The sequence below is a fragment of the Pteropus medius genome, unplaced genomic scaffold (genome assembly GCF_902729225.1).
Source record: "Pteropus medius unplaced genomic scaffold, Ma_sr-lr_union100, whole genome shotgun sequence".
Classification (NCBI taxonomy): Eukaryota; Metazoa; Chordata; class Mammalia; order Chiroptera; family Pteropodidae; genus Pteropus; species Pteropus medius.
Window position 1 is genome coordinate 4,116,184 of NW_024356335.1, and position 22,854 is coordinate 4,139,037.

The 22,854-nt window shown below is 53.1% G+C and overlaps 2 protein-coding genes across 6 annotated transcripts; one reads left to right on the forward strand and one right to left on the reverse strand.

The window, feature by feature from the left end:
• Window positions 1-315: 315 nt before the first annotated feature.
• On the reverse strand, window positions 316-17,464 carry GOLGA2 (golgin A2). 5 transcript variants are annotated; one of them, XM_039861536.1, is made up of 27 exons: window positions 17,317-17,464; window positions 15,260-15,379; window positions 14,195-14,275; window positions 11,208-11,324; window positions 10,884-10,927; window positions 10,704-10,764; window positions 10,230-10,289; window positions 9,975-10,055; window positions 9,149-9,187; window positions 8,815-8,877; window positions 8,633-8,726; window positions 8,433-8,539; window positions 7,389-7,447; window positions 6,962-7,103; window positions 5,585-5,674; window positions 5,370-5,477; window positions 5,079-5,166; window positions 4,346-4,683; window positions 3,958-4,071; window positions 2,992-3,237; window positions 2,835-2,910; window positions 2,515-2,603; window positions 2,025-2,243; window positions 1,826-1,928; window positions 1,620-1,726; window positions 1,392-1,548; window positions 316-1,304 (listed from the first exon to the last, which is right to left on the reverse strand). In XM_039861536.1, the coding sequence occupies exons 1-27, from the start codon at window positions 17,383-17,385 to the stop codon at window positions 1,084-1,086; spliced, it is 3,093 nt and encodes a 1,030-aa protein (XP_039717470.1). In that variant the 5' UTR covers window positions 17,386-17,464; the 3' UTR covers window positions 316-1,083. The 5 variants fall into 5 exon arrangements, with proteins under 5 accessions (XP_039717470.1, XP_039717471.1, XP_039717473.1 ...); XM_039861537.1 differs by lacking the exon at window positions 17,317-17,464 and adding an exon at window positions 14,507-14,669 and having other exon boundaries at window positions 15,260-15,374; XM_039861539.1 differs by lacking the exon at window positions 14,195-14,275.
• A 258-nt stretch (window positions 17,465-17,722) lies between these two features.
• SWI5 (SWI5 homologous recombination repair protein) lies at window positions 17,723-22,313 on the forward strand (the record flags this gene model as incomplete). Its single annotated transcript, XM_039861461.1, has 5 exons — window positions 17,723-17,820; window positions 18,094-18,142; window positions 19,510-19,631; window positions 20,325-20,419; window positions 21,986-22,313. Coding segments are annotated over 5 exons (429 nt in total), but the record flags the coding sequence as incomplete, so codon positions are not given.
• Between the last annotated feature and the right edge of the window lie 541 nt (window positions 22,314-22,854).

Sequence of the window (22,854 nt, forward strand, 5' to 3'; positions counted from 1 at the left end):
GGCAGGGACATGGAAACCCCTTGGCCTGGAAGTCAGCTCTCTTGGGTCCTGGCACCCTGCTTTCCCTCTCCAGGATTACGTCAGGCTTCTGAGTCTGTCGGCCATTAGGGCGGGCCTGTCCTTTATAGCCCCCTGGTAATCCCCTCAGGATCCCCCAGGCTTCACCAAGCAGCATGCAGGTGACAGGCCCAGATCTCTAACCCCACTGGGTGCCCTGAGACGCCCTCTGCTGGCAGGACCCGCTCCCCGTTCAGTGCCCTTGGCACGGAACCCAGGACCCAGCGACCTGAAACAGGACCACACAAGGCCAAGCAGTATGGCTAAATTCATTTATTCTGAAATAAAAAGTAAAACAAACAGGAGTCGAATCACCTGGGTACCACCCCATCCCTGCCTCCTTCCTCTGTCCTATGCTATCAATAAATAAGTTCCCCCATCCCCAAATATTTAATAGAACCTGCTCCCCATCTGCCAGCTCCGACCTCTGCTATGATACAGGGGGCTGTCCTACCCCTGGAATATACAAAATGTTACATAGATATAGTATGTACACTGGAGAGGGAGCCCACCCCGCCACCAGCTTACGCCTGTGCTGGCCTTGGTTAGCCCCAACTGTCCCAAGGCCTGTGAGAGTGCTGCCCAGTTGTATACCTGGACAAGGGGGGCACTTGTGCCCCAAAGTGCCTCTGAGCAGAGGATGCATGAGCCCCTCTAAATGAAGGACCGCTTGGCAGGGGTAAGGAGGCCACCAGGGAGCCCCTGCTCCCCGAGAGAGGTAGCCTCTTAAAATAAACTACCTATACTGCACTTCTGGCTCTTTGTTTTTCTGGAACTAGTAGCAGCCCAGAGATTAAGACAGCCTTGGCCAAGGGGCCAAGGGGCCTATACCTGTTTCTCCCCCAAGTAGGCAGGGGGGTCATCATACCCCTTTTTCGGGGGCCCTATCTTGCTAGTCTAGGGATGAAAGGGTGATCTGGAAGGGTTGACCTGGAAGGGGTGCCAGGAAAGGAGGAAAAGGGACAGAGAGCAGGGGACAGAGCCCCGGCCCCACTTCTCCAGGCTTTGTCTTTTAGTGTCAGGCGGTTAGATGACCATGATCTTCACCTCGTCATTGTCATCAGCCCGGTAGAAGAAGGGGATGCAGGGGTTGCTGCCCAAGCCTGGGCGCTCCTGGGGGTTCTGGATCTCTCGCAGCAGCTGCATAATCTGCTGTGCGGTGGGGTTCTCAGCGGGAGCAGCCAGGCCCGGCAGGGCCTCTCCCTGAGTAGGCTCCACATTGTCAGCAAGGCTCACTTCATGGAGATCTTTGGAGAGAGGGAGGCAGGGCTCTGAGCGATGCGCGAGCCCTCCCCTGCCCGCCTGCCCCCCCCCACCCTGGGGGCTCTACTCACCACCCTGGCTGTCAGCAGCAACATTCTCCTGGGGGGCCGGGGCCACTGCACTGGGCTCACCAGCAGGGTTCTGGGCAGCCGCCAAGAACTTGCCATACCATTCATTCCGCTCGCCCACCAGGCGTAACACCAGCTCCTGCAGCTCCAGGAGCTTCACCTGGAGAGAGAGGTGCTCAGCACCCGACCCCTGCCCCCTTGCCCGCCTGCAGAGATGGTCAGGGCCTCTACCTTCATTTCCTCCTTGTCCTGAGCCAGCCGGCTGATGTACTCCTCCTTCTCCCGGTGCCGCTCCTTCAGCACAGCCCTCTGGCTCTGGTACAGGGCAATGTACTCTCCTGCGGGAGGGGCGGGGCGGGCAGGCGGACAGGGCTCAGCTGCTGGGGCTCCCCATCCACCAGGGCGCCCTCCATCCCGGTCCTGGCCGCCTCGCTCACCAATAGTGTCCGTCTCTCCAGACAGCTGGATGCAGCGATGCTCCAGCTCCTCTACACGGTCCTTCAAGTCCACTTTCTCCTGCATGAGCTCTGTAAAGCGGCCCTGCAGCCGAGAGGAGGGGTCGGGGCTCAGCAGCCCCCTGTCCAGTCCCACCCAGCCCAGTCCTCCCTGGTCCGCTGCTGGGGGAGACTCGCTCACCTGCAGCTTGTCCATGGCCACCTGGAGGGCCTGGTGCCTCTCTGCGGGCACACCGTTTCCCCCAGTGCGGGGGGCTGGGGCCTCCCCCTCCAGCGGGTGCTGGGACGGGGCTGCCAGCTGAGCCAGGCGCCGGCAGTGCAGCTTCTGCTCCTTGAGCTGCCCACGCAGCCGTGCCTGCTCTTCATCAGCACTGGCTAAGGCCGAGTTAAAAAATGCCACCTGAGAGCAAGAGGAGCGTGTGTGCTATTGTGGGGACATGCTCAGGACAAGCGGGAAGGGCTTGAGGCAGAGAGGACCCCCGCCTTCTCAGGGCCTCCACGGGCACACCTGTGGTTCGAGGATGACGTGGTGTCTGACCATCGGCTCCCAGGGGAGGTTGGGGACCAAGAGAAGTCACAGGGTGGAAGCCAAGGGTAAGAAGGGTGTCTGGAAGGAACCTCAGAGGGAGGCGGGAAGGTGGGACGGGGAAGGGGCGGGGAGGTCAGCTCACCATGGCCTCTGGGCTCTCTAGGTCCTCCGGCATGCTCAGCTTTGGCCGGGGAGCCTCCTTGTCCTCCTCCTCAATGTCCACTCCGTCTCCTGTTGGGGACAGCCGGAGAGTCCTCAGACAACCCCGCAAGGAGGTGGAGTGGCCCAGGAAGAAAGCTCGGGGCCCAGCTCTGCCCCACCTCACCATGCAACCCTGGGCCAGCCCGTATCCAGGGGAAAAGGATTCACCGTCTCCTAAAGGTCCCTTCTAACTCAGTTCTATGCTGCTAAGTCTCCCTCATCTTTGGGCTCCATCTTCTCTCTCTGGAGAGTCCCAATTACCTTCCCCAGGCAGAGCCATGAGGCTCAGCTGGGCCTGTAGATTGTGATTCTGCTGGTTGGCAGCTTCCAAGCGCTCCTAAGGGGCCAGGAAAAAGAGTGAGAAGGGACATATGTTGCAGACCTTGCTGCTCAGGAGCCCGGCACTCACATCCCTCACCTGGGTCTCCTGCAACTCTTGGCGGGCCATGTCGGCCTCCATCTTGACCTGAACCTCCTCATGCTGTAGCTGGTCCATGAGCTGGGTCTGTAGCAGGACCTGTTTGTGCAGCACCTCTTTCTCGGAGGCCAGCTGCTGGTAGGCGGCCACGTGCTGCTGATAACTGACCACATACTGCTGCAGGTGGCTCAGGTACTGGTCCCGCTGCTGCTGCAGACTCTGGGCCTCTTGGCTCTTCAGCTCCACCTGTGGGAAGACCCAGGGAGTGAGGGCAAGTGGTGGCTTGCCTCCCGATTCTGGACCTATAGCTTGCAGAGGGCAGGCATAGTACCCCGTGCCTGAGGCAGGCACTGAGGGCTCCGCCGCCTGCCCGGACCCCTGGCTTCCTCACTCCAGGGACTCAGTGACTGCTTCCCTTGCCCATAGCCTCATGTCACCTTCACCCAGCCTCACGCCTCTTGACAACGTGCTTTCTAACTTTAGGCCACAGACTGGTGGAAAAACGACCAACATCTGTCTGTCAAGTGCACACTAAATGCCTGATACTTTACATGTATGATTCTCATTTAATCTTCACTACCTCTATGAGGAAAATGCCAATTTCTCTTTTAAGTTAAAGAAACCGAGGCTTAGAGATGCGTTGTGAATAATGACCAGTGGGGCTGAGGTTAGAATCCAGGGCTGACTGCCAGGGGCCGCCCATCGTGCACCGGGCACACTGCTCCTCTAGCTTGGCTCAGTGCCTCCCTCGGGGATGATGGCCTGTGGCGCAGGGCTACCCGCCTCTGAAGGTCAGAGGGCAGGCCACAGTGGTCACAGGCTCTGAAGAACCATGGGGTCAGGTGTCTCTCTAGCTGGCACTGCTTCATTCTGGCCCTAGTGCCTGGCTCATCCCTGCCCGAGCGCCTCCATCCCCAGAAGCTGGCACCCAGCTCCCAGCCCTCCCCAGCCTCGGGGCAGGGTTACCGTCTCCTTCAGCTCCTCCAGCTTCTCCTGCAGCTGGTCCAGCTTCTTGGCCAGCTCCTTCTTGACATGCTGCTCCGACTGAAACGCGCTGGTAATCTCCATGTTCTCGTTGGTCTGGACAGAGAGAAGCAATCAGTGGCCACCTAACATGGCTGGAGACCCCAGCACACGGTGTCCGCCTCCCTCAGCTCAGGGAAGGGAGCAGGGCTCCCCCTGCACACATCGGGGGAGGGTTCTCGGGGTCACCTATGAAAACGGTGCTTTCATAGGCACCGTTTCACATAAGGCCCATAGCACCCCATGTTAAAGGTGGAAAAACGGAGGCCCAGAGGGGTCAAGTGTCTCGCACCGCACCGATGGGGAGGGCGGGGCGGGTGGGATGGCGCACCAGCCTGACAAAGCCGTTCTGCAGCTCGGCCAGCTGCTCCTTGAGCTCCCGGTTCTGGGAGAGAGCACGGCTGATGGTCGTGCGGTCGCTCTGCATGGTCTCCAGCACCCGCTTGCGCTCCTCCGCCTGCTCGCCCCAGCGCTCGGCAGCCTGCTCCAGCTCCAGCAGCCGCTGCTCCTGCTCCCGATTCAGACGGCTCAGACCCTCGTTGTCTTGCACCTGGGCCTGCAGCTGCCCCGCCAGGCTCTCTAGTTCCTTCTGTAGCTGCTTGGCCTCGGCTTCCAGCCGCTGTTCCATCTCCGAAGGCCCTGCTGGGGGCTGCTGGGGTGGGGGAACGGCTGAGGAAGGAAGCATACGGTAAGAACCTCTGCAGTCTCAAAACACCCTCTTCTTGGTCCCTGGCTCCTAACTTGGCCCCCTCACCCAAAAGCTTGGCTTCCTGGCTGATAGCTCCTCACACTCATATGATGTTCAATCTTTCGAGACACTTTCAAATAGAGTTGTTTAAATTTTTATGCTCAAGACAACTCGGTTGGCAGTGAGCATGCCATCCTTTTGCAGATGGAGACACCGAGGCTCAGAAAGATCGCAAGACTTGCCAACTCCTGGAACAGACTTCTTTCCGCTGCCACGATGACCTTCCATCCACCCACCCCCTTGGGGGCTTTTTAGCCACCCTCACCAGCTCTCCTGACACAAGTCCTGTTCCCAGATCGCCCTGACCTCAGCTTACCTATCTGGTTCCTCAGTTCGGTCAACCTGGTCTCCAGCTCCTGCACCTGACTCACGCTCTGCTCCTTCTCCTCCCTCAACTTGCACATCTGCCAAAAGCACAGGGGAAAGAATATATGGAAGGAGGGGACAAATGAATAGCCAAGCGACCATCTCCCTCTCTACCCCCACCTACAAAACACGCACACCCACCTCTGGCTGCACACAGCAAACGATACGATTCCCATTTTCTAGATGCCCAGAAAGATCAAATGACCTATCTAAGGTGGGGGGGCCGAAGGTCACATCTCACCTTCTCTGACATCTGCTCCATCCTCTGTTGCCAAATGGCATTCTCTTCTTTCAGATTCTCCGCGTACTGGTCTCTCTCCATCTGCAGTTGCTTCAGCAAATCCTTCAACTGCCAGAATGGACATGGAAGTTAGCAGGGGCTGTCACTGGGCCTCACCGGCTCCTGGTCACCTGGGGTCAACCTCCTTCCACGCCCCTCCCTCTGCAAAGCCTCACCTGCTCCACATGTGCCTCCAGCTTTGCCCGCTCCTCCAGGGCCTGCTCTAACTGCTGCTTGCTATCAGGGGTTTCAGACTGACTGGAAAGCTGGATGGTGAAAAATGAGGTTAGATCTGGCAACCCATGCAACGCCTCCCGAAAGAGTCTGAGCTTGGGTCAACGTACAATGCAGGGGCGATAAAGATTTCCATCCTCGTGTTATTAGTACCATGTCCACAGGGTTTATATGTACTAAATACTCATTGTAAACTATTCAGACAGTAAGTGTTCAAAGTCCTCCCAACCTTTCCTCTAGCCCCCCAATCCCATCAATCTCCCGTGTACCCTTACAGACCCTTTCTATGCATATGCAAACAAATTTAATTAATGCACATTACAAGTTGTGTTGTCTTGGGGGCCTATCATATATGGTTCTAGAACTTATTTTCACTTTGCTATGAATAAGACATATTTAATTTTTGAAATGGTTTCATAGTCTTATATATCAACGCAGCATGCTTTCAGTATACCTTTACCAATGGCCTTTTAGATGGCTATAATGAGTAAGGTGACACATGTGCTGGTCCTCAAAATGGAGTGGTTGGGTCAAAAGTATGAGCAGCCACCTGAATTTCGGAGCGCCCTTAAGCCCTAACTTCTTGTATCTCTAGTAGACCGTTTATTAGACTGCCTATCACAGGAACAGGCACAAAGATTGCCCCCTAGTGGACAGATGGATGGGAGGCGAGGCGAGGAGGTATTAAAATCCATTTGCTGCCCAGGCCAAATTGGAGACTCATGTTTCACTCTAGGGTCCTGACCATAAAAGAGCCCTGACAATCATATCCAGAAGAGCGCGATCAGGAGGGAGCAAGAGTTGAAGGAGCCGGGCTGATTAGCTCAGAAAAGATCTTAGGAAGGACAGGGAGCTCACACACTTTTCCTAAGACAGATCTGTCTTAGGAAAGAGATGAGATTTTTCCTGTGCTGTTCTGGAGGGAAGAAAGACCAGTGGGTGGAAGTTACATGAAGGCAAAGTATCGCTCAGTGTGAAGAAAAACTGCAGAGGGGCTCTCCAGGCGCGCTGACTACCTGGTGGCTTGGCCCTCAAGAGGAAGTCAACAGACTCATGGGCTAGCCTGATAAATGTCATCTATAAAACAATAGTTTTCAACTAGGATGCTTTAAATGACAAAATTAAAAAGCCTTATCCCTGAGGTCTGATTCCACAGTTTGGGGAGGGTCTCAAGTTGTATTTTTCTCAAAATCTAGAGGAGTCTATGGCAAGACCAGAACAAGGATCCGAATTTCCTAGCTCCTGTGGGGGCCACCCACGATGATCCCGAGAGACCCGACCCCAGCTGCCCTGTAGTCCCTGGGGCTCCAGCCCCTCACCTGCTGCAGCAGCAGCTCTGACATCTCCAGCTTTTTTTGCGACTCCTCAAACCTGATTTGCATAGCCGAATTCTCAGTCGCCAAGACCCGAAGCTTCTCCTCCAGTTCTGAGTTCTGCTGCTTCAGGTCCTCATTGGCTTTGCTATGGCCAGAGACAGTGGGAAAAGGCATGAACAAAGACCAGAAAGGATCACTGTGCTGATCAACCCATCGCCCTCGCAAAGAACTACAGAATAGTGTCACTGGAAGGGATCCCAGGATCAAGAGTCACAAATGACAGGCCAGAGAGAGGACAAGAATCACGTGAGGCCAAGCATGAGTCGGTGGCACAGCTGAGACTAGCGCATGTCCACAGCTGGTATCCCTCCCACTTCCCAGCACATCCCCCAGCCCGAGGACCCCCTGGCCTCCCCAACCCCCATCCTACTTGCTCCTGTATAACTCCAGCCTGAGGGTATCTCGATCTTTGGTTAATTCCTTGGTGTACTGAAAAAACAAAAAGGCCAAGTCAGGGCTGGGCAGGCGGACGACACAGCTCACACTAACAGCAACGGCAGCAATGCCATGGCCACGCTTAGTCACCCAGAGTCACTGTATATTTTTTCAAAGCATTTCCAAGCCCATGTTCTCATCTGCTTTTAATAAGAACTCGGTAAGGGTGGAAGAGGCAGGCCGAGATCGAATTCACAGCTGGCTGACAGAAGCCCAGAGATAGCTGATAATATTGCTATCGTTATTACTGTTATCATCATCGCTCTTGAACCTTTATTGAGCACTTTACCAGGCACTGTGCCAACCTTTTTAATCCTCACAATCGCAATAGGAGGCAATCACTATCCTTATCAGTATTTTACAGGTGAATGACACAAAGCATCGGAGGTTAATTCGCTTGCCTAAAATCACTTAGAGCTATAATTAGACATTCGGATCTGTCTGATTCTTTCCATATTTTCTTCCTAGGGTGGGGGCATGAGAGGGGGAATTAAATTTGTATTACAACTTTTTGTTCATTTTCTGAATGGATGATACATTCGCATTGCCCCAAATTCAGAAGGCACAGAAGTGCCATGTCTCCCAGCCAGCCTGTTCCTCTCCCCTGGGTTGTTGTGAACTCTCACACACACACACACTCCTCCCCTTTCTGCATGGAGAATAACATACTGAAAACGCTATTCTGCACCAGGGCGGCCCAAATACCTAGCGCCCTGGCCCCGGCTCGCACACAGCCAGTCAGGGCAGGGCTGGCACCGGGCTCTGAGCCCTGCACCCCGGCCTCGCTGGAGACAGCACACCCCAAATCCCACAGCAACCAACTCATCCCCGGCTGCTTCTCACAACCGCATGACCTTAAAGCTGTAAGAAATGGCATGAGCTGCCCTCTGGGAAGCGAGACACTCCATTCTACAGAAGGGACTTTGAGGCTCACTGCCCACTCCCCAAGTGGCAGGGCCGGGTTGGGTGCTGGGCTCACCCTGTCCGCCTGTTTCTGCTGCGTGGAGATAGCAGACAGCGTCCGCTCCAGCTCAGCGATGCGCTGCCGGGAAGACTTCAGGCGACAGATAAGATCCTCCACCTCTCCTGAAATGACAGAAATGGAGCCCGAAGAAAGAATGCCACCGGAGGCCGGCCTGCATGCCAGGGCGGAAGGGGACAGGGCATCTAGAGTCCCACCTGCTTTGTGCCTGACTGCCTGGTGGGTATGGGACAGGGCCGTCTGTAATTCCGTCTTCTCAGACACTAGAATGCCGATGGTCTGGATATGAACCTTTGGGAGAAAAGCCAAATAAGTGCTGAGAAAGAGGGAAAGAAGTGTCTCCCAGGGGACATGAGGGGAGACCCTACGGTCCACTCACCTGCAGCTGCTCTCTCAGAGCCCCCTGCTCCTTCAAGCGCTTTTGCTCACATTCTGCCTTCTCCTGTGGGAAGAAAGAAGAAATATATCTTGCTGGGAGGAGGCAGAGAGAAAACAGCAAGGGACATGCTCCCAAAATGCCACCAGGACGGGCCGCCCCCCCACCCCGAGTGACATCATATTGAGGTGGGAGATAGGTGAGGGATGGACAGGAGACGGGCAGAGTGAGCCCTTTATTTTTCTAGGCCAGGGGCAGGCCAGAGGAGAACAGGCCTGTGCATCTGAGTCCTCCCCCAAACCCCTCAGCCATATCGCGAGCAAAGAAACCACGTTACTTTTTCCAGTTGATCCACAGTTTCCTGGTTCTGTTGTTTCTGTGGGAAGAGTCAAAGAAAGGTAACTGAGGCTGTCCCCTTTGCTATGCTCCCCAGATCGAGAAGGAGAAATGGGCAGGGGCCAGGAATGGGTTTTAAAGGGAACGTTCGCGGGGAAAGTTCAAAGCGCCCAAGCAGAGACTCTGGGTCTCGGGTAGCTTTGCTCCCAGGTACGGAAACGAGTGTCTCAATCGAAATTCCCATGAGAGGACAATGACATAAACCTCTAGAAATGAGGCCTGAGAAAAGAAAGACTACCCCTTCTGCCAGCTCGTGATTGGGAAAGGTGCATTCATTCAACGAATATTTACTAAGCACATACCACAGGCAGGGTTCTGTTCTCAAAAGCAGAGATATAGGAATGAAAAGAACCTTCATGTCTTTGATTTTTCTAAGCTAAAAGGGACCTTGGACACCCTCTAATTCTACCTTCTCAGGAAACTGAAGCGCAGAGAGGAGACGTAAATTGTTCAAGGTCAAAGACAAGAGCAAGTTTGGGGCGGAGTCAGAGCCAGACCACAACAGTCAAGCTACGCTTCCCCCAGAGGCAACAGAGCCACCAGGGCCGGTGTAAAGAGGGCTCAAGCAGGGGTGTCTGAAGAACAGAGAGCAGGCAAAGGGGCAGCCAGAGAAAGAGCCATGCTACATGCTCTGTGCTCTGGGGTCCCTCCAGCTGAGACCTGAGCCCCCCGGCACCCCATTCTCCCTTGGCACCAGGGGCCCCGGGCCCTTTCTTCAGAGCCCCCGACTGGCAGCGTGAAATCAGGGGACCCCACTGGACTCTTACCAATTCCTCTATCTTGCTAAGGAGTTGTTTGTTTGTTAGATTGCTGGAGTCCAGGGCTAGAGATAGCTCTTGATACCGGCTCTGAGGCGCATGCAGAGAGGAGGAGTTGGAGGAAGGTGGGGGAAGAGGTAGAAAGAGCAATCATTAGGGTTGGGGGGTGTCTGGGCTGTCTCAGCTGGCAGCGGGGCACCCAGCCCCCGCTGTTGGGGCAGAGGCTGGCCTACAGGGTCACTGGGCCAGTCCAGGGCCACTCACCTCCAGAGCCTTTATGTTAGCAGAAGATGCTAGGCCCTCCCCGTTGATGTAGGATGTAGACTAGGAGAGATCAAAGAGCTCACATGGAGATGCTCTGTCTCCCTCCACGACAAGCCTGCAGACTTCCTGTCTCCATCGACTGGCAAAATTTTCTTTTCTGCCTAAGCTGACCCCTTCCTACAGTAATCCCTCTGTGCCAACCTCTCCTGGTTCTTATCTCCCCTTCACCTCTCTCGAGCACCTCTCATCCTGTGCTTTCGAGGTGCAGCGAGATAAAATGACGTAGCCAACCTCGTGGTCCAAATCCTTCGTTTGCACAGCTTCGAAGGGGAGACTCGGAGAAGGAATGACTAGTCATTACCCAGCCAACTCGACTGCTCTCACGTCTTCTACCCGCAAAGGAACCTCTGCCTCAGTTTCTATTCTATGTTCCTCCTCCCTCTGACCCCCTCTTGGTTCCCATTTCTGGGGTACCTCGGACACAAGACCGTTGAGCTGCTGAGAAAGCTGACGTAGGCTCTCGGTAGATGAGAATCTGGGGATGAACACAGGAGTCAGGGATGTAGGAGGCTCGATGGAAAAGAAGGGGTCACGGGCAGTGGCCTGCCCTGACTCCCTCAGCCTCGGAACTGCTCCCCCATAGGAGACACTCACTTGCTTCCATCCATGGGACTAGGACCATTTTCAGCGTCATGGTTCTGTTTGGGAAGAGACACATGAGGTGGTAACTCAATTTCCACTAAGTATCACCCAGCAGTGGGGTGAGCCAAGCTCATTCCGAGAACCTTCCGTCTCCCCAAACCTTAAGGAAAAGCCTGGTCTTGGCCTCCCTCACCCCAGTCCTCAGAAAGGGTGCCTGGCCCTAGGAACCAAGCTACCTGAAGCAAGGGGAAGAATCCGCAGCGGGTCCAGTCCTCTGGGGAGGAGGAGGGGTGAACATACAGTGCGGCAGAGGGCAAAGGGAGAAGAGGCACAAACCTGAGTTGATGCCATGCTAGTGACACGGGAGGGACCAGCACAGGGGGAAGTGACACCGCCGGGTGACATGGTGTCATCAGCAGGTGGTGCTGCAGGAGCGGCGCAGTCTTTGGGCGCCTGTCACAGAACAGAGCAGGGGGTTAGGGAGCCATGTGGGAAAGAAGACATCTCACTGCCATGGATGCAGGGTGTGGAGCGGGTAGGACAGGTGTTGCTGCAATCAGAGTGACAGTCACACATGCTGGAAGCCACTCTGAGGTGTGGCTATGGCTCACCCAGGGCTCAGGCCGCTCTGCAGCCTTCGGGCCAGCCAGAGCTCAGAGCAGTTCTGCACGACCTCCTTCGTGAACATATGGGGGCCTTGTTCTCCCTGGCATTCAGCAAAAGACAGTATCAGGGTCTGAGCTGCGGCAGTCCCAGCAGGTGGGAGGAAGGTGTGCCGAGTCAGGGAGAAGAAGGCACTGTTCTTCCAGAAAGCCTGTCTGTGCCTCACTACGGGCCCCAGCGGGTGCAGGGTGGCAGTGAAGAAGCCGATGTGGTCAGCGCAGCTCTGCCTCCTTCCCCTCACGCTCCCCTTTCCTTCCTCCACTCCCCCACCACCCAGTGACTGCGTCTGCCTGACTAAGGCCTTTTCTGGGAAAGAAGCTGGCCAACTAGAAGACTCTCCCTGTTCTTGGAGGTAAAAAGTAACCCCACCCCAACCTCCTAGTCCCAAAACACCTACCCAAGCAAGAAACCACCTGAGAAACCAGGAGTAACTGTCCGCCCTTTGACGCTTGGCTTCCTGAAGAACAATCCTGGGATCGAGGACCAGCCACTCTCTCTTCCCCAACTGGACCCACCTGCTTTACCAGAGCCCCACCCAGCCTCCCTGCAGGCTCAGGCCTGACACTTAGTCCAAGCCTCCCGCTCTAGAGAGCTAATGTCCAACAGGCCAGGTGAGCAGAGATGGGGAAGATGGGTGACAAACTGAGGCTTGACGAGGGAAAAGTGCTAGGGAGCCAAGACCTGTGCAGTGAAGTTGGGTCCAGGAGGAAGAGGCTGCACCTCTCTGCGGGGGAAAAGGGCTGACTGCCTGCTGGACCCCTCAGTCCTGGCCTCTGAAAACCCTGATCTGCTGCCCATCTTAGAGCGAGTGCTAAAGAGCCTGGGGGAGCTGAGGCTGGGTCAAGCTATTTGCTGGTTTACTGTCCACACTGTGACCTTTGACATTGGAATCAGTGTTGCCTTGCCAACCTATATAATTGACTCTAATAGGCTAGAGCAGGGGTTCAGAGTTGGGCAGGCAGAATACTTTGGGGGAGGTGGCACCCTCTCAACCATGGGCCCTGGCCAGCTCTGGGTCCCTCTTGGCATCTTGGGATTCCCATTGATCCCTAGCATTAGACACGAGAAAGTTCCAAAGAGGAAATAAAGTATTTTTCTGAGAACTTAAATATACATAACATGACTATTCTGTGAGCAACCAAGTTATTTCCTAATTTTAAGTCCTGTAGCTAAGTCTGGAGTTCAAAAATAATAAACATTGTCCACTCTCCTCAAATGTCCCACTCCATTAAAAATCTTTTTATTTCTCCATTATTCCCCACTTCTGGAAATGCTATCATTTCTGCCCAGGATACTGCATTCACAGGCCTGCATTATTGGAACAGAAAACTTAAGTGGGAAACAGTAACTGATAAAGAGAGGATTTAAAATCAGCACGAAGGGACTATGAGAATCTGTGTCTTCATTTCCAAGACAACAGAGGGACATGGGCGCAGAACATGAGCGTAAATACTCAGCTTCAGGACTCCTTTAGGCCTGTGCTGTCTTCCCCATGCCACTCGGTGCTCCTCTGAGTCGACAAGGTGAGTCACACAGCATGGAGAGGCCTGCCTGACTGGGCGTGAGCAGTCCCGATGACTGAAAAGACTCTAACACCAGCCAGCAGTGCCCTGTCCCAGCCCCTTTCCCCACACCCTTCTCCAACAGGACCTGGCCCCATTTCAGCGCTACTCCTCCGGCCTGGCAGATGTCCTCCGAGAAAGTTAATGAAGGAGGAAGTGCCAACATCACGTCCGGGAGAGGTCATCTCCTGGCTCCTCGACTTTCTGGGATGTACTCTGTGAGCTCATAACCCTGGCCGCTACCTGCACCGCGCCCTCGGCCTAGGACTCCTATTTCCCTCTCTCTCCATATGGAAGGCCGTTACCCGCCTCTAATCTTCAAACGAACCTCAAATGCCACCCCCTCCACCTCGAATCCATTTAAAACCAACCTCGCCCTCAGCCAAGCATCTGGAATGTTGCCACACTTTATCTTGCCTCTTTCAGGGGAGCCTGCCTCCCTCAGTGGGCATTCTATCTGGTTCCCCTATCTTCTCCAGCACTTAGCCAAGTGCCTCTGCTGTCAAGGGCCCACTGAATATGGTTAAGTGTCCAGTTGATTTTTCAAAGAGCATTAGGGCGAAATGTCCTGGTCACTCATCTGTTTGTTTAACTTCACATCCTTAGTATCTCTATAACTCTAATGCAAACTCCCTTTTTTGTAACCCTAGGTTGCTGACTCAAACCAAAATGAATTAGTCAATTTGAAAAATCGCAAACTGCTCTGTGGTCTCTCGGTCTTTTGAGGACAGATGCCCACAGGACAAGACTTGAAAGTCTGGTTTTATTTAATCTCTCCTAGTCTGAAAGCACCACTGGGACACTCAAACTCGAGGCTCAAAAAGCCCATATCCCACACACCTGCTCTAGAAGCTATTCCCAAATTACCTTTAGCCTTCAAGGTACATCTTGCCTTCTCCAAGATGATAAAAGATGTGGGGGAAGGGAAAAAAAACCCAATCAACCAAGCAGGTGAAAAAGCAAACATTAACGGGCTGAGGGTTAATGGCAGCAACATAAAATAAGCCAGAGGCGAAGTATCCCCCAAATCAGAAAAGCCTTGGGGACATGCACAGCTGGGAGAGAGCAAGCCAGAGAGGGGTCTTGGCACTGCCTCACCTTCCACTTGTCCAATGGGGGGAGCACTACCCCATTGGAGCGGTTAAGGTCGGACACCAGCACCTTCAGAATGTCCTGAATCTACAGGAGGCGAAAAGGAAAAACAAGGGCAGGGGGAGAAAGAGAAAAGTGGCTTAGAGAGAGGCGAGAGAGTCAAGGAAGGAAGAACAGATGGTTTCAAAGAAACGAAATGCTGGCGAAGAGAAGGGGATCAATACCATGGCCTGTGCCATCTCTCCAAATGGCCACTTGCCGGAGGCCGAAATCAACAGAGACAGACAGATGGAAAAGTCCCCTGAATGATGCACTCACATAGAGTGAAGTCATCTGGCCAGTGCAGCTCTGAATCCGCTCATCAGACCCTCTCCTCGGGCCCAGGGAGATAGAAGTGAATCTGACAGGGCTCCAGACCCCCATCTCCATTTTAAAAACCAGAATTTCGAGGAAACGTTTGCTTCAACAAAGGGGATTACAGCTAAAAAATAAGTTTGAAAGACACTGATCTGATACAACGAATATCATCTTACAGATATGGAAACCAAGGCCCAGGGGAGGAAGTGATTTTCCTAAGATCGCCCAGCGAGCTGGTGGCAGAGATGGACTCGACACTCCTAATCCAGCACCTGGGCCTCTCCTCACCACACCCTGGGGCTCTCTTGGTGCTTCCTAAAGGGAGAGCCTGATAGCAGGTGGTTGTTCTCACAGCCTGGCAGCCTGGCTTCCCCCTGAGACTGGGGATAAGAAAAACCGCCAGAGCAGAAAGTCCAAAAGCAACTACCTTTTACTGAATGTTTTCTCCGCACCGGGCCCTATATTAAGGGATTAATACAAAAACAACATCATAAATGTAAGTAAGACACACTACCTGGATTTTACTGATATGGAAAAAGAGACCCAAAGAGTTGAAACAGTTTGCCCTTCACTACGTCCCTTGCAGAGAAAGAGGTAGGATTCAGACCCAGAATTCTTACCCAGTACCTGACACTTCTTCCACAATCTTAACCACTACCCTCTACTGCCCGCTGAGTGCCCCTATTCCTGGAAGCCTGGCTAGCCAAGACTCACATCTTCAGCTGAGTGACACTCATGAGAAGTGGGTGTCTCAGGGTTATTGCCATTTTTAACCTTTCTTTTCTTCTTAGGTCCTGTAGGAAGAAGGCCGTGCTTCAGCTGATATTCCCTTAACTGCAGAAAGAAAAAGCAGTGAGACTCATGAGACCTATAAACACCTGTATACACATCCTACTTTACAATTTACAAAACTCTCATATTCGCCGTCTGATTTAATGCCACGACAACCCTACAAAGTGTTATAATTCTCACTTAAGGACTGAAGAAATGGACTGATAATATAGCTTTAAAAAAAGGCAATCATGGAATTTGTTTTTTTGGTTTTTTTTTTTTATGGTGACATTGGTTAACAAAATCCAGTAAGTTTCAGGTGTATAATTTAGCAGTATATATATATATATATATATATATGCTATATATATATATATATATATATATATATATATATACATATATATAATCTATATATATATATAGATTGCATTGTGTGTTCACCACCCATAGTTAGATTTCTTTGTCACCACATATTTGACCCCTTTTACTCCATCAACCCCTTCTCCCCCCGCCCTCTGGTAACCACTAGTCTATTGTCCATGTCCATGAGTCTCTGTTTGTCCTGTTTGTTTGTTGCTTTTAGATTTATACCCCACATATAAGTGATATCATGTGGTTTTGAACCTTTTCTGTCTGGCTTATTTTGCTTAGCATGATTATCTCAAGGTCCATCTATGTTGTCACAAATGGCAGTATTTCACCACCTCTTAATAATGGAATTTAAATTCGGTCTTTTGACTCTGAGTTCTGGGGTTTATGCTATGAATCCGCAGCTGCCAGAGGGCAAAACTAAGGTGGAAGTGGAAAAGTAAATACTTAAAGTAATCAGACATCAGGATCCTTTCTCAGACGTCTGTTAAAGGTAACACACCACTACTCAAACTTTTCCATCAGAGTAGCCTAATGGCAGAAGCCAGTGAAGGGACACCCCTAGTGAATCGGGAATGGTAACAGGGAAAAGACAACCCAAGCACCATTTCAGAGAGAAGTCTATTATGATCTTACAAATCTATGTAAATGTCATTTCTAAGAACCTTAATATTAAAGGCTTTTTTCTTTCTCAAGAGAATCCAGCAAAACTGATGCTTCGGTCCCATATGTTTCCTGTGGCACACCCCAGAACACCCCATATTGAGATGCCCATCTGGGGAAGATTCTCAGCTGTGCAGTGCAGTTTCCCGGGATCTGCTCCACAGAGGATAAGCATATCTCACGGCAAAGAGCACTAACTGGGAGCCAATCCGGTCCCAGAATCATAGGGAATTAGAACGTGAGGTAGAGAATTCAGATGAAAAGTTAGAAAGTCTCTCTGGAGAGCAGAAACCGGAGAGAAAACCAAACACATTCTCCCCCTTGTCACCCAGAGACGTGGCCAACTTTTCCAGATCACCAGTAAAATGTAGACTTTTCATGTCTATGGGTAGGATACAGTCTAGAGTAAGAGAGCCTGAAACCTCTCCGACCTAGGTCCTATAGCCCCGAGTCCCCTTCAAGCTGGAAATGTGTGCCACGACCAGAGAAACCGGAAAGGCGGCGAAAACACTAGGCGTCTGGGTCGTGAGATCAAACACCGGGCTCGCGGCGGTAATGACAGTTCGGAGGGGGACTGTGACGTACCACATTCCACTCCTCTCTACCGAGTCGCCGCTCCGCGGAGGGGGAAGGGAGCGCAGGGCCCGGACCGAGGTCCTTAGCGACCGGGAGCCCAGGAACCCCAGGAGGTCCGGTTCTGGGCGGCAGGAGGCGAAGACCGAGCCTGGAGCCGGCAGCACCCAGGGTCACCGGCCCAAAGTCACCCGGGGGCAACAGGCGAGGGCGGGGGCTGGGCTGCCAGGGGTGGGAGGGCGGGACTGGTGAGAAGACGTTGGGGGGTGGCGCCAAGGGGCGCCGAGGGGTTTGCCCCGTGTGCCTCAGAGGCAGCACAGACTCTGACCACAGACCAGCAGTCGGAGGGGCCTTGGGCTTGGTCAGGGAGCCGCGACCCCGACACGTTTTACCTTTTTCCTGGCCGCGGCCAATTTGCTCTGTCGGGTTTCTTCCGACATCCCGGGAAGGGGAGGGGCCATATCTCTTCAATCCCAGCGACCACTGCGGAATTGCTTCCGGCAGCCGCCGCGCAGTTTTGAGAGTGAGCCAGAAAAGGAGGAACCAGGGTACTAAGCAACAGCGGTATGGGCGTGGCCTATATCCTCTAATCCCATTGGTCTATGAGAAAGACGTCAGCGAAAGGGGGCGTGGCTATGCTTCCGCGGGCCTTGACGGACGGGTAGAGTCACAATGAAAGCTGCGCGCGCAGCCGCTGTCTCCGCCCACCTCGGGAAGGGGCGGGGCCCAACCTCTCTCAGGTTGCACGCACAGCTCGCTTTGTGACGGTTCCTGGGCTCCTCACAGCATTCTGGTTAACTGGCGGACCTGAGAGGCCTCTCTCCCGGCCACGCCCTGGACCCTCCTGCACTGCAAACCCCCCCGAAACGGGGGCCCCGGACCCCGGGGCTCAGGAGGTGGGCTGGGAGCGGACAGCAGGGGGAAAGTGCATCCCTTCACAATCCCTTTCCTGACTCCCCATAGATCTGCACCACACTTTCTTGTCCCAGAGATCACCTCTAAGGACCCGATCCAGTCCACACACTCCATCCCGTCAGAATCCCCCCTTCCCGACTAGATCCAGTCCCGGTCACTCCTATTTCCCAACTCCTCCCGCGCCCCCCACAGTACTTCTTCCTGGAGCGGACTCTAGGTACAATATGCCATTTTTCCTTTGGATTCCTCTCCAGGACCCAACCAGGACTTTCCAAAAGTTGCCGCGGGGCTTTCCGATCCCCGGTGAGTATGCCTGTGTCCCCCACCCCACTCTCGCCCACCACTGTGTACGTCACTGCTGCTCCCAGTCCTTCTCTCTATCCCCACGGCAGCTGACCCACCCCCAGCCGACCTTCTGCTGAGGAACTCCCAAGTTATTTCTCAGCCTTTCTCCGTCTTTTCCTCATGCCCATCAAGCTTCAAAGAAGAAGCAGTGTCCTGTCCTTGTCAGTGGCACCCAGTCTAGTTGATTAGTTATTTGTCATTCACTCACTCGTTTGACAAATTTTATTGAGTGCCTACTTCATGCCGCGTGCTATTGTAGACATAGTGCAGTCAGCAGTGAATATAGCAAAGTCCTTGCCCTCGTGGAGTTAATGCTCCAGTGGTGTAAGGCCAACAATGAAAATCATATTATCAATGAGAGGTATGACATGTCATAAAACATCAGCACAAAGAGATAGTGAGTGGTTGAGGAGTGACCATTTAAACGAAGTGGCCAGAGAAGTCCTTTCTCATGACGTGTGACCTGTGAGTAGAGCTTGAAATGGAACTCTCTGGAGGAAGAGCATAACTGTTGAGTGTTTTATGTTTGGTACGAGGCTATCGTTCCATGAAGGCGGCGGGCCAGGCTTGCTGTCTTCTCCATTGCTAAACCCCTGGAGCTTTTGCCAGTGCCTGCAAAATAGTGCTTACTCACTACCGTTGTTGACTGGCTGGAAGAATAGGAACCACGTCTTCCTCGGTCTCTTGTATCACATGTAGACAGTTAATCCAACACACATTTCCTGAAGATTAGCAGTGTACCAGGCACCAGCCTTCACAGCTTTTAGAGATAGAAAGAGTAAAGATGAACTGTGGCCCCAGGAAAAGATTTTGTTATAAACCCAGCGACATCACAGACTGAAGAGAAGAATCCAAGGAGACCTGACGTGGACTCCCGGGGCCCTTTGGGTAGGATTGGGTTTGGCTGGGAGTGAAAGAAAACCCCAGATAATGGTGGCTTAAACAGTCATCAGAGAGCCAGGCCTCTCTCCTGTTCCACCATGCCTTCAGTGTGGCTTCTACTTCATCATCCAAGACACTGCTCAGCTCCAGCGTGACTTCGACATTCCAGCTAGCAGGAAGGATGAAGGCCAAAGAAAAGCCTGTCTTCTCCCTAGGACAGTTCCCAGACGTCGCGTACACCGTTTCTGGTCACGTTCCACTTGTCAGAACTTAGTTATAGGGCCACATCTAATTCCAAGGGAAGCTGGGAAATGTAATCCTACTTGCGGCTGGGGGGTGTCTATTACCAAGCAGAAGAGGGCAGTGGTTATTGGGGGACAACTTGTAAGTTCTGGATTGTGGATAACTGGTCAACCTGGCTAATGACTTTTTGTGCCACTCAGCGGCCATCGCCCAAGTCTGGCCAGGCTGATAGGGCCAGCGAAGATTCTCTGCACCTTGACATTCAGAAACTGAAGGAGAAGAGGGACATGCTGGACAAGGAGATCGCTCAGTTAATCGCTGAGTAAGTCTCACTGGGTTCCCGAGCATACTTAAGATAACTTTGAACTAGTACCCAGTAACTGCAGCCCAGTCATACTAGCTCGGTATAAAAACAGGACTGCGACGTTGAATTCAGGATGTCTCAGCAGCCTCTCCCGGGCAGGGTGTGGTCAGGCGCAGGAAGACCAGGAACTAGGAACTCAGGAATGCAGGTTATCCCTCTCCTGGTCTCTCTCCCAGGCCCGCATTCTCTGCCTCTGCTCTGTCTGCACTGGGCTCCATTCTCTCTCTGCAAGTGGGGTTTTCACTGCCTGGAGAAAGCTGGTTCTTTCACAGCTCCTGGGTTTTCCCACGCTCCTTGTTCCAGCCACATGGCACAGACTGAGCAGCTTCTGAATGTACATTTCACACTTGAGGGAATCTGACTAGCCATTCATGGGCCCATCTGTGAATCCCTCAGCTGTAGCCAGGTTCACAGTATCAGTGTGGCTAGGACTCCTCCTGGAGGGTACGGGAGCATTTGCCAGGGGCCGATCCCCTGCCCTCCTGTAAGCTTCAGTGGGCAGGGTCTATCTCGCCATCTCTGTGTGTCTGTAGCACTGAGCACCTGGTAGGCCCTTAGTGAACATTTGGTAAATAGGTGCCTCGTGACTCTCTGAACCTTGGAACCTCATCAGCTTCCTTAATGATTCTCTCTCTCCATCCCTCACCCCAGAGGCTACAGTGTAGATGAACTAGAGGACCACATCTCCCAGCTCCATGAGTATAACGACATCAAGGATGCAGGCCAGATGCTACTGGGCAAATTAGGTGAGTAGCAAGACTCCAGAGGGCACTAGGGCTTGGAAGGAGTCCCCTGTCCCTGGATTTTGCTCCTGGGCCTTCTAACTTGCCAACCCTCTCACGCTACTCAGCAGCCCAGCTCCCCGAATGCCCCTGCCCTCCCTGCCCACCTGGCGAAGCAGCTGTACAGCTCTTACCTGAGTCCCTGGGGTTTTTTTCCTCCAGTGTAGAGTCTGCAGGCAGGTGTGAGCGTGGGCTCACCCCCCTGCTGGACTGAAGACTAGGGTTCCCAGTCTTCTGGGGACTACTCAGACTGATTGAGACACTATCCTTGCTATCTTGTGGCTGACTTGCTACCAAAGCATAAAATGCAAAGGCGACTCTGTGTGGCTCGAAGGGGTATTTTGTTCCTCCTTGAACACAGTCTCACTATGTCGGTGACACAGTTCCCCAGAGCGCTTAGCCAAGGCAGACACCTGTGTGCGTGGGTGGCTCAGACAGCCCACCTCGGAGGTAAGGAATTGTGTAGGTAGCCTCAGTTGCAGCAGCTCGCTCGGATTGGTGGGCACTCTGCTGTTCAGCGGCCAGTGACATCGGGGATAGTGTTCAGAGCCGAGACTGTCTGTCCAGCTACTGCCTGAGTTTTATCACCGGCTGCAGAGCTGCCTGTCGGCATCCAGGATTTTACAACAGGGAGGGCTTCTCTGCCTTTCGGTGAGGAATGGGTCCCAAAGGAGGGGAAGAAGAAAACAGAAGGAAATAAAGACAGATGAAGAGAGGAGGACGATCAGGGCCCAGGAAGAAAGGAATGTGAGGGGACTGTGGCCCAGTGGTTAGGGCATAAGGTCTTGTTAGATAGACACCAGCTTGAGACTTGTCCTTCTGTGACGTAAGAGCTGGCGCGGGTGGCCTATCATTTGCTGAGTGAATATTTACTGAGCACCTACCCTGTGCTGCTCTACGAGGCATGGGTGTACATTGGAGAACCAGACATTCGAGGGTCTCTTTCTTCAAGTGACTCGTTTCATCGTTGGGGTTAGGGAGGAGAGTGGTCACTAAGTAAAGGAACACAAACAAATTATAAAACGTGGTAAGTGCTGTGAAGGAAACAAAGGACAGAGATGGAGAGTGTCGAGCTAGGGACAGGGTGGCAGGTGGGCGTGAGATAAGGTGGTCAGGGGAGGCCTCTGAGCAGAGCCCTTCTCATAGGAGGAAAGAAGAGTCTTTGAGGGAACAGGAGGAACAGTGTCACCAAGCAGCCAGGGCCTGGCACATGAGCCAGGCTAAGGATTCTGGTTGTTAGCAGGCCGTGGGTACAAGGTACATGTACATTTCCATTTTGAGCAGGTGACTCTAGCTGCTCTGTGTGGAGAAAGGATTCTAGGGAGCTTTGTTTGACTCCTCTGTAAAGTGGGGCAAGGGTTCGCAAGTCTAGGTTGGGGTGGCCTGACAGGGCCCACGGTGGAGAGACCCGGAAGGAGTGGCAGGAGGGTTACCTTGGCGACCAGGGAAGCAGGAAGAAGCGCAGGAGTGGGCCAAGGCTTCGGCCATTCTCCCACTGCTCCCGCTGAACTTTCTCATCCTTATTTTCAGCTGTGATCCGAGGCATCACCACCAAAGAATTGTATCCGGAATTTGGCCTAGACATGAATGACTGAGCAGAGGCTCACAGCCCCTTGTCCACGGCCCTCCGAGACAGGCAGATATGGATACGAGAAGCACTGAGAGCCCAACCAGCATGCCTACAGGCTTAGCAGCAAGAAAGCGTCAGAAGCCCTTTTCTGGAGAACCCAACCTGAGTCGGGAGGGAACCCAGCAAAGAAGGGGAGCCCAGCTCCAAGGTTCCCGAGATGTCCCAATGATACGTGTGTATGTGCGTGTATCCCATTTGTAAATAAACATGTGAACAATCTTGGTGTGACTCTGCACGCGGATTTCCTCTCTTCCGATAGCCCCCATCTCACCCAGGAGAAAGGGAGCCTGGCCTGCCTTTGCGATAACAGTCTCACACATACCAAGCACCGAGCCAAGTACCTTACATCCATTATCTCTCATGCTTAAATCCATCCTATGAGGAATTAGCATCACTATCCCTATTTTACAGATGAGGCAGTTGAGGCTCAGAGAGACAAAGTGACTTGCCCAAGGACACACAGCCAGTAAGTGGCAGAGCAGGGATTAGAGCCCAGGTCTCACTCTGAAGCTGATGGTTTGCAGTACTGCCTTTCTGGGTTGGGGAAGAAGAGGGTAAGAGCTGAGAATAGCATAGCAACATTGGGAGGAATTCGATCCTTGTAAATCAATCTACAGAATGAGGGTTCCAGGACCCAGTTGTAACTGCTGCCAAGCGAGGGTGAGCTGTCATTTCTTCACTGGGTGTCGCTTCTCATGACCTGCCACCACAGGCAGGAGCGAAACTGGAGTGTTGCAACTGCTTGATGTGAGCCACGTTGGCAGGATCT

Bases quoted from the DNA above. Each gene is read 5' to 3' on its own strand.
- GOLGA2 (XM_039861536.1), bottom strand. From the start codon at position 17,385: ATGGCCCCTCCCCTTCCCGGGATGTCGGAAGAAACCCGACAGAGCAAA. The intron at 7,448-8,432 runs GTGAGCCCAGCA...TTGTTTTTTCAG, and splicing joins AGCAGAAACAGGCGGACAGG to TACACCAAGGAATTAACCAA. The intron at 1,929-2,024 runs GTGAGCGAGTCT...TCTCGGCTGCAG, and splicing joins TGGCCATGGACAAGCTGCAG to GGCCGCTTTACAGAGCTCAT.